The 13,707-nt window shown below is 39.5% G+C and overlaps 1 protein-coding gene across 7 annotated transcripts in view; it reads right to left on the reverse strand.

Annotated features, from left to right (window-relative positions):
* Window positions 1-13,707, reverse strand: part of LOC120545627 (NMDA receptor synaptonuclear signaling and neuronal migration factor) — a 44,300-nt gene that overhangs the window by 12,023 nt on the left and 18,570 nt on the right. For 3 of the 7 annotated variants that reach the window (XM_039780151.1, XM_039780148.1, XM_039780147.1), the window contains 5 exons: window positions 13,142-13,210; window positions 6,894-6,946; window positions 5,018-5,107; window positions 1,087-1,217; window positions 53-136 (listed from right to left, as the gene is read on the reverse strand). In XM_039780151.1, coding sequence (XP_039636085.1) covers window positions 53-136; window positions 1,087-1,217; window positions 5,018-5,107; window positions 6,894-6,946; window positions 13,142-13,210 — 427 coding nt within the window. The remainder of the gene's footprint in view (window positions 1-52; window positions 137-1,086; window positions 1,218-5,017; window positions 5,108-6,893; window positions 6,947-13,141; window positions 13,211-13,707) is intronic. The other 4 variants (XM_039780152.1, XM_039780149.1, XM_039780150.1 and 1 more) reach the window with 3 other exon arrangements.

Genomic DNA, 13,707 nt, shown 5'->3' on the forward strand with positions numbered 1-13,707 from the left:
TGCCTGGTATGTCCATAATGCACACGTCGATGTCCGAGTGTGTTCGACTCACATAGAGGATGGGGATGATGGAGGGGTCATCCCTGCGGATTATAGTGGGAACGTACTCCGCCTTTGGGACCTTAGAAGAGATCAGCTGAAGGAAAAAGAGAAACGGGAATAAGCAGAAGAAATTATGGATTTAGTAGGACGCAAAGAAAGGAAAGAGTGGAAGATGGAGAAAATGGAGCAAGGTTTGGGGGGAATAGAAGAGTAACACGCGATTATGCGATCGCATAATCGGGGGCCGCATTTTTTCTAATACGTCGCACTTACGCCATAAAATGCTGATTTCCCCGCAACATATGCGAGGCTTGCATGATTTCATAATCCCCGGATTTTCGTTGCAAAAAAGTCACATATATCTTAGCAGAAAGTTGAAAAATGTTCCGTTTACTTCACACATGAGCAGCCATTTTTCCCTGTTGCCATGGGAACGTTATGAAGTGACGTAATTACGCGATGTGAACATCATCCAAAAGCAGGGTATTGGGGGAATCACTTTTTTTTCTCTTTTTCATCAATCCGCAGTGTTTGTAAGTTCCCGCAATTTTTGCCAGTTCCCGCAATTTCATCGCATAAAATTGCATAAATGTCCCGCATATTCCATCGCATTTTTAAGAAAACATGGATTTTACTCTCCAGTTGTATTATAACTGGTGCTATTGCAGCATCTATTACCGCTTTAGGAGCCCGAATTATTGTTTTGAAAGAACAGGCGCCTCTCTGTGATGTCACACTCACCTAAACCAGTCCCATACTGCCATACTCACAGGACGCTGATTGGTCACAAAGGCATTACTTGAAGCCTATAGGTGATCTCTCGGGATTCTATGCTTATTGTGTGATCTTGTGATACCGCGAGAATCCAGCTGCCGTGCAAGTTAATTTAATCTGTACATAAGACTAAAAGTAAGGACATCGCTGCCTCAGTTGCTTTGATTTTGATCATTTGTTAAAAAAAAAAGAAAAAGTCTAACCCTAAGTCCCTTGTAAGTCTGGCAATTTAAGCTTAATATTAAATTGGTGAACAATATGATATCTTACCATGATTTTGGGAGGTACAAAGTCATCTCCTTCACAGGCCAGCCTCTCCATCTCTCTCTCCTCCTCCCAGTCTATATTGTCATCAAGGCCTCCTTCATCCAAGGTACCACAGGAGGTCTGCAGGTCTCCACCTAGAAGAGTATATAACACTCCAGTGAGCAAAAATACTTGAGATAATAGGGTGTAGGCAGAAGTGTTGGGTGGGAGGCAAGAAAGGTGAGAAAATCTGTGAGTGAAGGACTTGTCCAGCAAGTGGAGAGAGCTGGGTGCAGAGGAGAGGAATGATGATGGAGTTGTTAATAATGGTGGTGACATAAGACAGATGGAACAGGGGGAAAAGAGTCATCTGACAGAAGAAGAAAAAAGGAGCGACTGATAGTGAGTGTGGCAGCATGATTTCTGGCATCAGCTAACTGGGATCAGAGGGCGGCTATTTTAAGAAGGGAAGGTGTTGTATAGCATCAAATCTCGCTTTTTGACATGTAATCATGTCATGTATATGACACTACATTTGTATTTCATCAGGTTATAAAATGATCCACTAAATATTACTGTGATCACTCAAAATACTCAAATATAATCATGCCACACTATCAGAATCAAGAAATATCAAGTAACTCATTAGAATTAATAATGTATAATATTAGGAATCCGAATATTTGAGAAAGAAGACACTTTTCCACATCTGATTCTGTTTTATAAACTTGATGAGGCAGAGATACTGATTAGTGACCTTCAATTTAACTCTAAATTGGGCCTCTGTATTACCTTGGACTATGGTATGAGACAGCTGTTATATTATTTCACACCTCGAGGGATATTTACTAATTGGTGTCAAATCTATACAACCAACAATGATTCTATTACTTTAGCGTAAGCGGAGAATTCAACTTATTAACAGCAGAGTTTTTGATTTGTCATGGTAATTATTTCACGTATGTTTTTGTTGACCGTTTTAATCCTCCTTATAGGTCAGTGCTTTACTAGAAACTACTTGCTGATAATTGCTATTCCTATTTGAGTGCTGGTACACTCAAATGTAATTGCCATTTTCCAATACTGTAGTTTACTTACAATGTCAGCTTATGGCATGACATTTAGGATTGCCATATGTGTGTTCTTATATTTGCAACCTACGGTGTTGGTGTCCGAGTGTGTTATTAATACTGTATATCAATGCTTTGGTCATATTTTTATTATTTCAGACAACAAACCTAAAAAAATAATTGGGTGGTATGTCGCTAGAGGACTCTCAAATATCTATGTTGGCATTGGCCTCCATTATCAGTCAAGATTTTGTCAATGGGTTCTGTAAACCATCTAATAAAGAAAGACTGCAGGTACCTAGGGAGAAATAGCAGTGTGAAAAGAGAGAGTAAAGAAAGAGAGAGTATGACAGAGGAGAAAATGACAAGCAAGATTGACGATTAATGTCACTCCTCCAGAGAACAATACCTTTCCCTCAGGAAAGAGGAAGAATGAGGCATCAACCACACCATTAGACTGTCATCAACAGTTCATTTATCTTTTTATCACACTCTGAAACACAGAAACACTGAAGATGGAGATGGAGAAAAAACATAAATCCACAGATACTCAGACATCAACATAGACAAACAGCACATGCAAACACTGTGTGTTGATACTTGTATTCAAAAGCCTTTTAAAAAACACTTAGATAAGGTTCCTCACGTTAACATTTGTACCAGCAGACACAATCGGACTGAGACACACACTCCATTTTGGAAGACATACTCACAGAACGAGAGCATCACAAAGTTGAAGAAAGACCCACGGTCATAGGGAGACAGATGGACAGGGTCAGAGTCAACAGCAGAGACAGTCAGTTTGTACGTGTGATAGTGTGTTTTATGTGCAAGTGTCTTTGGATTTTTTGTGTTAGTTGTTCTTGATCTGCCAAAACGTGGAACTGAGCTGAAAAAACCGTGATGACAAAATGTCACCTTACTTCAAAAGAGAGGTCTTTGTACATACAGTACAGTATACTGTCATATCACAAGTCCTATTTGTCTGTTTTTACATACTTGATGAAAAGTGGCTTTAACTTTCAAGTAACTAAATCACCATTGAAAACGCACACAAAAATGTGAATCATATAAGGCCGCCTTCTGTTGGCTAATTATGAAAAAGGTTAAGAAGTTAAATTAGGGATGTCATTAACGACATATCTAAACATTTAATTACTTAGTTAATTGAAAATATGACTTCAAACTCAATATGTTAAATCCAACTAAAATGGAAGGTGTCTGTGTCTATATCCTTTGATTTTCTCGACAACCGTTTATCTGATTGACTTCACACATGGTGTAGTGTCAAGTGCAAGCTCAGGACATATTTATTAGTAGTCTGTTATGTACACACCGTGTAGTTATTGAGAGGGGACACATATAAACTAATACACTGCCCAACAGCATGCAGTGTACAGTTTGCTATCCGTTGCTCACTACAGTACATTTGATCAGATTTAGATTTATTGTCCCAGAAGGATATTTGTTTCCACAGTCAGTACACATAGCTACATATAGTTAACCCTTGTATTGTCCTTCCTGTCATGGGGACTTGGTTAGTTTATTTACATTTTGTATTAGCCTGTCCAAACGCATTCGATCGCAGCACGGGTCTCTGGGAGCCCCCCCCCGTGCCAGTTCACGTGAAATGACATCACAGTGCGCGAGGGTCACCGGGGGACCCGAAGCTCAACGCCAGGCCAATGCAAATAAAAAAATAAAATAAAATAATATAGTCAGTACACAAAATCTCATTGATCATCCCAGCTCACTCGAGAACAGATGAAGAAAGAGAGACCAGAGATGTTACATTGTAGCAAACTTCATTTCAAGCATCAGTGATGCAACTTTTGGAATGAACACTTTTGTTCCCAGAAGTAGCCTGGTCCCAAATGTGCAATTATGTCATGGCAGGTGTATTGCTCGGGACCCGAGGAAGCGCAGTGTTGAGTGTGAAGTTGTTTGGATGAGGAAGCCATGCAATTGGCTTGTTCTGAACAGACACTGCAGTGTATCCAAATAGCAAAAAAAAAATGGCTGAATTTGTAACTAATAACAACAACCATCAGATAAATGTAGTGGAGAAAAAATTGCAATATTTCCTACTGATACATTGTCGATTAAAAGCAAATCTCCCAAACTGAAAATACTTAGACTTTTGCAGTTGGCAGTGTTTGTCGCCCCCTACATTGTGTACTGTACTTTGCATTATTTGTGACTGGTTGACCTTCATTTGAGACTACGGATGATTTGGCCTCATTCGAGCTGTGCTGTAAGTCGCTCGTATATCAAAGTGCTGATCACCGACCCTTTTTATAGCTGACAAATGCTGCTAATTAGCTTTCAACTCGGTATGAGCCACCTGTGCACAAAGCACATTTAAGCTGTAATGAATCTGCCAGTCAAGGCATGAGGGGACAAGGGTCAGACATAGCACACTGTTCCAAATATGTTCTCACAAATCTTACTGCAGCTGTTTCGGTAGATTATAAACACTTGAGAACAATAGGACACTTTACATAAAAGGACATGTTTATATCTGGCAGTTATTGTAATATTTAACTTATAGTTTTGTACGTAGACAAAGGAGAATTGACTGCACTGAAGTAGTCTGACCTGATCTGATTATTTAAAAGGCGAGGCCTGGCAGGTCCAGGTCAATTTTTACTTTTTCTTCTCCCTCTGCATGTCAGGAATACAAACTAAAAACTTCCCAAGCACAATTTACTTTAGACATAGATTTACACCATTTGCAAATGTGATTCGGTTACTTCAGAGTTAAAGCCTTCCAAAATGTTTTAATTACCATTTTTGCACCACTGCAACTGTAAGAAACTGTGTGTGTGTCAGCATCTGTGTGTGAGCGTGTAGATGCACATGCGTGTGAGTCTGTGTTAACTCACTGTCTCTGGGTTCATGAGGAGAGTCAGTCTTGAAAGGGGTGGGATCACTCCAGGAACGGCTGAAACTCTTCGATCTACGCTCAGCGAATGCTAGTGCAGGCGGGGAGAGATAGTCACTCACACACACACACACTAACAAACCCGCAAATTGGCTGTTTCCTCTACACACTCGCCACCTAAAGCACATTAGTGAAAAGGCAGATGCAGCTCACAAATATGTATACAACACGATGCCATCCCTCCTCTGCACAAACGCACAAACAAATGCCTGCATATACAAACTGTCACATACAGTATGCTAACAATCATATTTATCTTTAAAATTATAAAGGATCTTGTTGCTCATCATCAGTATGAATTTGAAAGGACTGTCCTTGTGTCACAAATTTACCAAGCCTCGATAAAATCAGCTCTGCTTTGAAGAGTAATCACTGTGCTCTTACAATATTTGACTTTAAAGTGTTTGACACGGTTAATCAACAGTGTCCCTCAAGGCTCCACATTTTTTTCCCTCTGTGCTTTTGCGGCTGATTAATTCCCGCAAATGCTTCTCTGTTCATTTTGCTGCTGACACCAACTTGTTCTTTTCAAGTACAAAAGTCTTTTCATTAGCCGAAGCATTCATAAGGTCAACTTTTTAATGTTTTTTTTCTTCTTGTGATCAAAAGGATTTTTGGATTGCATTTCTATTACAAGGTTTTCTTTTAGAAATCACTTGTAACTATATCAAAACATCACAAATACTCTGATCTTGACTAGAGTTGATGTTCATAGTCGGAACCAGATTGATCTAAAGTTTTTTTTTTTTTTTTTTTTTTTTTTAACATATATATATCATTTATTTTCTTTGACTTAATCAACACTGCAGTCTTGGGACCAGATTCTATGACCATGAGGAGAATGTCCGTTCACCCAAAGCTATGCAGAAATGGAGAAGAAATGGTCTCCAGGAGAACTAGTTCCTCCTCACAGCAGGGAAAGTCTGAGGTGTGCAACAACTTTGACATTACAGCATCAAAAAGATTTTGGGTTTTAGTAAATGTCTACATACATCTACACAAATCTGCCATGGTCCAGAAACATATTGTTTGCAATATGGTAATACAGCTTTGACATTTGCTACCAGATTTTGCATAGTCTCTATAACACTTATTACCCTTCCAAGATACTTGGATATTAACGCTGCATCTATTGACACACATACAAATGTAACCAATGATTTTATTCACTGGGGCATAGATTAATAGTTTGTCCTTCACCATTTTCTTTCCATTTAATTTTCAAAGTCAAAACAATGGACAAGCTAATAGATTACAGACCGGTTACATCACAAAGTTACACTCACATTGCCTTTGAAGCCACATCTAATCCAAAACTAGATTTTTGGTTTTCTATCAGTGTCTTATATGTTTGCAGTGACAGACACACAGACACACACCCCTTTATCATTACCAATCATCTATTTTTGCTTCTTTTCTTTTTTTAAAATATACAATTGAGCGTTTTTGTCTTCAAAATTTACAACCAATTGAACAAACATTCGAAGCGATGCAACAGGAAAAGACCACCTACAGTCACACACTCAAACATACACACATGCACCGATTTATATCGCTGGCTTATCAACACACACACACACACACACACACAGACGATCATATAATCCTCAAGGTATGTCAATATAGCGTTACAAAATCCCAGTAAAGCAGCAGCGTTTGGTGCCACACACATGCAAAAAACACACCAGGGAACCGACAAAAAAACACAGATGATGGTGGGGTGAACAACATCACAGTCAATTTGAGCAAACATATCTCACACACACATACACACATACACACACACACACACACACACACACACATCTCTGACTCACTCTGTGCTTTCATCCTCCTGCTGCCCACCATCCGAAGATGCTTCCGGAAGTTCCTGTGGGTAGAGAAATCAAAGCAGTGGAGGGATAACAGAGGACAGAGGAAGAACCCAAATGTAAAGAAAAGAAAGAGAAAAGAGGGAGGGGTGGGCGGACGGGAAATGACAAAGCAAGGGGAGACAAATAGGAGAGTTTAGTGTCAAGCTTCTATTTCTACTAAGAGTTTAAAAAAAGATAATTATTTGTAAATATACAAATTTTCTTGTCAATGTGAGTGGAAAATACTTGTCACAGGAGCATTTTGGGTGTAATGTGCCACTTTGCCAAAGTACCTATTTTCATCCTTTATAGTGTAAATTTATGAGATACATGAGATTCATTCATGCAACAACAGCCAAAAGGAAAACCCTTCTTTAATTTTTTTTGTAGGTTTTGGTGCATCTGCTCTAAACAGAACCACATCAGAGGCAATGATGCATTAGAGAGCATGATGGTGATGTTTCTTTACTTTGTTCCAGACAGATGAGATGTTGCTATGTTGATCTGTGTTGTGTCTGTGTGTGTTTAACATGGGTGGAATTTGTCCAAGAAGTTCATTCCTGATCGATTTTGTTTTTATATTTGAGTCTAGAGCCTGACCAATACTGCTTAACATATTTATAGTATAACATATTTAAGACTGAAAATTGACAGAAATATATCGACCAATATCTTTTTTTAACAATAAGGCCTACTTACTAATACTTAGGCAGGACCTGATGGTATCAACGGGTGGGTCCTCAAACTTTGTGCTGACAAACAAGCGCCGGTATTCACAATGATATTCAACCTGTCACTGGCTCAGTCTGTAATACCATATGTGCTTTAAGAAGTCCATCATTTCTGTGCCCAAGAAAACAAGACCAGCCTGCCTGAATGACTATCGCCCAGTGGCCCTCACCTCTGTAGTGATGGAATGCTTTGCACAACTGGTCAAGGATTACATCTGCTCCTCACTACCCAGCACAGTGGACTCATTACAGTTTGCCTACCGTCCCAACCGATCAACGGAAGACGCCATAGCACACATCCTCCACACACCACCCTATCTCCCCTGGTAAAGAAAGGAAGCTATGCGAGGTTGCTGTTCATTGACTACAGTTCAGCGTTTAACACCATAGTTCCCTTCAGGCTCATTACAAAACTCAAGAACCTGGGATTAAACAACTGACTGTGCATGTGAATCCTTGACATGCAGACCGATTCCTGACAGGCAGAACACAGGTGGTGAAGGTGGGCGGACACACCTCTTGCATCCTTATCCTTAACACTGGAGCACCCCAGGGTTGTGTCTTGAGTCCCCTGCTGTACTCCCTGTACATCCTCGACTGTGTAGCCACTTTCGACTCCAACAACACTATCATCAAGTTTGCTGACAACACAGCTGTTGTGGGCCTGATCCGATGGTGTGAGGACAACAATCAACTCATGAATGCCAGCAAGACTAAATAATTCAGCCGGTAGATTTTCCTGTACACCATGGTATATCTGTGAATATATCGGCCGGCAAATTATCGGTCATGCTCCATCGGAGTCATGGTTACAAAGATCAAACAACACATTTAACATCCTTGGTCTTAAAGAACTTGGATGCACAAAGCAGGCTTTTCTCATCCTCATTATTCAAATGTAGTTATAAAGAATCTACACTGCTGTATCTCATTGAGGCTAACCACAGGCTGATGATGCTCTATATAATGATAAATATATTTCTGTTGATGTCCTTATTCATCAGAAGAGCCGCAGGTGCAGAACTGTGGCATCAGCCTGATAGAGCAACATTGTAATTGTTATACTATATCAAGATAAAGTATACACATTTGTCAAAGAGTAAAATAGTATTAATTTATATTATTTACTTTTTGAACCCTATATTTTGGCAACATGGTTGTCATCACACTTGGTCCATTCCCTCATTCCTGTAAATGTTTCAATGTGCAAGGTTTTGCTTCTTGTAGTAGCCTCCCAAAAGTCTCCTAGCAACAATAAAATCCATTTAGTGTATTTAATAACAACAAAGCAATAGGGTTTGTATAGTCTTCTCCGTGACTTTCTGCCTGATCCTGACATGATGTCCTATGCAAGAGCCCCAGATAAACATCCTTTTATCTTTCTGCCTCCCTCCCATGTCGCTTCTATACACAGCTTCACTACACCAAGCTACCAGTCGACACTCATGATTAATGATCTCAGCGTGTGTGTGTGTGTGTGTGTGTGTGTGTGTGTGTGTGTGTGTGTGTGTGTGTGAGAGAGAGAGAGAGAGAGTGGGTCCATGTTTATCTGGTAGTGGAGAAGCACATAAAAATAGAAGCAACATAAAAGGAATAGACTTTGGAGTCTTTGGCCTTGGTTTACCTCCATAAAGTGTCAGCAAAACAACAGTTAACTTTCAAACATCAAACAGTGAATTTCACTGCTGGTTTTAAGAGCAACACAAATTAAATCATGCCAAAACATTGTCTAATAAAGAGCAAATATAAGTTAGTACTAATTGCATCCCTGTTACTTACTTTTTACTTTGAGAAAGAGATCTTAGACACACACTAATACACATAGTCACCCTGAATGTCCTGTGCTTAAACTTCAGCTACCCACAATGGAGAGGTGTGGACACAGTTAATGAGATTTAGTCAGAAATAGAGGAAATTTGTGAGACACACGATGGTCACCTCCACTTCCAGCTAAAAACAATCTGACAGGTCCGCCCTCCTCTCTTCTTCACTTCTTTCTGTTATGCTCTATAACTCGTTTTCTATCCATTTTCCCATTTATATGTTCCATATTTTTGCCTAAATTTTCACATTTTACTTATTTTGATTCTCTACTCCTGTCCCATCTACTTATAACTGCTATGGGTGTACTGATGTAATACAATTTGAAATAAGTGAACTATTCCCTAAATTATTAATATTTTTATTTGAACAAGGATGATGATTACCTGCATTATTTAACACATTGTTGTTCTTTAGCTACCTTACAACTAATTAATCTGTGAGAGTGTGAACTCAGTCTTCTATGTTTCTTTGATAATGTCTTTTACTATTACTTATTGGCTACCTAAGGATTTGTCTAAGTATTACAATCAAAATATAGTACATACCATACTAAAATAAAAGTATTCTATGCAGAATGACCCATTTCAGAATATTATGTATTAGGCAAAATTATTGGATTAGGATCATTGATGGGCTAAGCATTATTGTGCAGCAGGTAAAGGTGGGGCTAATGCTTACTACTACTAACTTGTTTACTGCTGTGTAGCTTCATCTATAATACATCGGAATTTATATGTTGAGTGTATCTCGTAATAATCTGAATCTACAAAGTAACTAGCAACTAAAGCTCTCAAATAAATGCTGTGAAGTAAAAAGTACAGTATTTGCCTCAGATAAGTGGTGGAGTAAAAGTATAAAGTATGGAAATACTCAAGTAAAGTAAAAGTGTCTGAAAATTGTAATAAGGTAAAGTCTTCAGAAATTCCTAAGAAAAGAACCAGATTCATTGTTGAGAGATGGTAATGCATGAGGAAAAGGAAAGTGAACACCTCACATCAAAGAGTAAGAGTACAGGGTAAAACCTACTTTTCTATGATGAAAAGCACTCTGAGATTACAGGGGGTAAATAAGAGCACTGCTGAAATGGCTTTTTTACCTTTTCTTTATGCATTGCTGTTGTTTATAAGTGGTTAATATTGTTTTCTATGTGGTGATGGGGATGTGGTACTTGACAGAAGCACTGTCTGCAAACTGCTACCGTATGAAAATAATCATTTCGGCTCTGCTGTGTGGCTTAGGCCATATCTACTCTAATGTCAAAGGTTTTTAACCCACACTGGTGTTTTTATTGCCTACTTAAAGTTTGCCGTCCAGATTGAAATAAAAAAAATACAGAAATGCTCCGATTTTGAGACAGCAGCTCTACACCATATCTAAAAAAGAAGCTTTCTGCTGTTTTAAAAGTATTGTTAATAAGAAATAAGATTGAAGAACAAATTGTTCCACCATGTCAGGAATACAACACATACTGTATCATCAAGAAATGTCAGGTCTTCCTTTTAATTGGTTTTCCTGTTTGATCGGTTTTCAGTGCCCAAATACCCAGCTTAATGAGAATAAAAAACAAGAATGGAAACAAATAAACATGCATTTTAAAATCTGAGTGTTAATGTGGACATGGCCTTAGTGTGATAAAATATAATCTATTTTTCAAGTGATGGTATTTGGTGGATGCAGGACTATTTTTCCAGTGGATTTGGCAAAGTGTTCCTAAAACATTGTTCTGCTTTATATTTCCCTCAAATCACAAATTTTAATGAAATGACACACAACGCTATTGCGACACTGCAGATGGATGACACTGAGATGTCCGAGGAATTGAGATATACTGCATGGTGTCACTCTCACCATCTGCCCCTGTGTGACGGAGCATCTGGGCCTGAGTGGGACAGTTGACTTGTTACTGATGTCATTACTCCTGCAAGTGTTACAGAATCTTACTGCATATTTCCAATGTATTTAAAAAATGCTATGCTATTTTTTTTTACTCAAATTTGAAAAGTTTGATAGCCTGGGAAAACCCTGACAAACTTCAACTTGCAAATTTGAGATTTGCTCTGGCGAGTCAGTCTGGCCAAGAGCCCATTCAAGCCCATTTCCGATTTTTCCAAATCGAGGCACCAATCACGACCATTGAGGTGGGCTTTACACAATGACGATAGTGCAGCGACAGCGAGCAGCTTTGTTTACATTCAACATGACGGCTACCGAAGCTCAGCAACCCGTTGATGCCGCTGTCGCTGCTACGTCACCCGGATCGTTTGTCTGATTGGTAGGGCTGGTCCGAATACCATTTTTTGAGCTTCGAAGCTTCGGTAGTAATGAGCATCGAATATTCGAAGCTTCGGGGAGAGGGGGCTGAACATATTATTATCTCTAATAAAGGCAGGAATCTCTATGTGTCTGTCTGTTTGTTTGCATTTTGATTATTTTGAGAACCTTTCATCCAAACGACTTCACAAGGGAGTGCAGTGTCGTATTTGGTGCAATATAGATAGACAGGCCAGACGCGTTCAGAATTAATAAACTTTTAACCTCGGATCACCATCCCGTCAACAGGACACTTTGTGACTGGGGCGTCGCTGTAACCTCGATAAAACTTCCACTCATGAGCGTTTTTATAACTTTAAAGCATTAAATCTTTAAAATATACAGCCATGTACACAACTGTTACAAAGTAACAGAAAATAAAACAATTCAGCCGTAATCTACGCGTAATCTACGCAGCTGAGAGTTCGTTGTCCTGCAGATAACACAAACACACACCTGGCGATGTGCTGTTTGGATGCTCGCATAAGAAAACCGCAGAGAATCTTTTGTTATTGTGGCCTCCATGTTTTCACACACCTGATGCTCTAGGCTACGGCCAACCGTTGGTGGCAGTCATGCAAAAAGTTGTTATGCCAAACACCAATATAACAGAAGAAGAAGAACACGCATCCCGACCATGTGAACGCTGCCAGTCGGAAAAACAACGTAACCAGGGGGGCGGTGCCTGTTATTCCGAGGTGGCATGAACGCAGCATAAATCTTCTTCTTCTTCTTCTTCTTCTTCTTCTTCTTCTTCTTCTTCTTCTTCTTCTTCTTCTTCTTTGTAGTTTATTGGCGGTTGGCAAACCAACTTAAATGTGCATTACCGCCACCAACTGGAGTGTGAACGAGAGAAATGCAGAAAATAAATAAACAAAAATTAAAAACAAACAAAAAACCCCCGAATATTCGAATGTCATGCTGAAGTCTGCCGAATGAATAACTCTTAATGTCACATTCTCACAGATTAGGTGTGTGTTTGCTACCAATTTAGTTAATCTAGGCGTGGCTGAGTAGAATCCACAATACAAGAAGATTTATCACAGTTTTTTTTCAAACCACTCATACAGCGTATACTTCATTTTTCAATTTTTTCTAAGAATCAAAATCTGATTCTCTGTGGGTGGCAGTAAAAATCCAGCCTAGAAATTGGGGCACTGTAGCAGGACATCCAGTAAGCAGATCCTTTTTAAAGCTGCTGACGTTCTCACCGTCAAATGCCACGTTGTGACTCTTTGGCTTAGTCAGATTGGACGCGGCTGTAAATAAGCGACAATGGAGCTATAGCCAGAAACAAGTGCAAACAGCACGACAGCAAAGCACTCCCTGGCAGGGGCCGCTTCGTACCTCTGGATGACTTCTGCCGAATCCTGCTCCCTCTCTCTCCTTTTTCTCTGCACAAATCTCCGTAAAGCCCTGCTGGGACGTGGCACAGTATTAAAGGGATGAGAGCGCGAGTATGCTGGCATAGCGAGGGGTACAGTAGGACAGTGCAAGGGGGGCTGATGCCAGGGCCTTTAGCTGCAGGGTTTATTTGGCTGTGAAGGGGAGGCTGTTGTAGGTAGGCAGCCGCTAGCTTTGAGTATGAAGACCTGAAAGTCAAATCACATCGCCAGCTCAAATCTTATTTTCTATTCACCCGTGCAACACGTGTGCAAGTCTACATGTGGTATAATACATCTTTCAATAGAGATGCTGATCTTGTAACCTTATGTGTCTTTTCAGTAGTTCCACTTGAGATTTAATTATTTTGTTTGTTTTGGGGGAATTGTACGATTCTTGATACTTTCCCAGAATTAATTAGTAGTTGTATAACATTATGTGCAAGTTGTTGACTTCTGTTTAAATCATTGCTAAACTTTTGAACATGTTCTGGGTAGCAGAAAGTGACACCACTTTATGTGTCATAGTAC

The sequence above is a fragment of the Perca fluviatilis genome, chromosome 17, assembly GCF_010015445.1.
Source record: "Perca fluviatilis chromosome 17, GENO_Pfluv_1.0, whole genome shotgun sequence".
NCBI classification, from domain to species: Eukaryota; Metazoa; Chordata; class Actinopteri; order Perciformes; family Percidae; genus Perca; species Perca fluviatilis.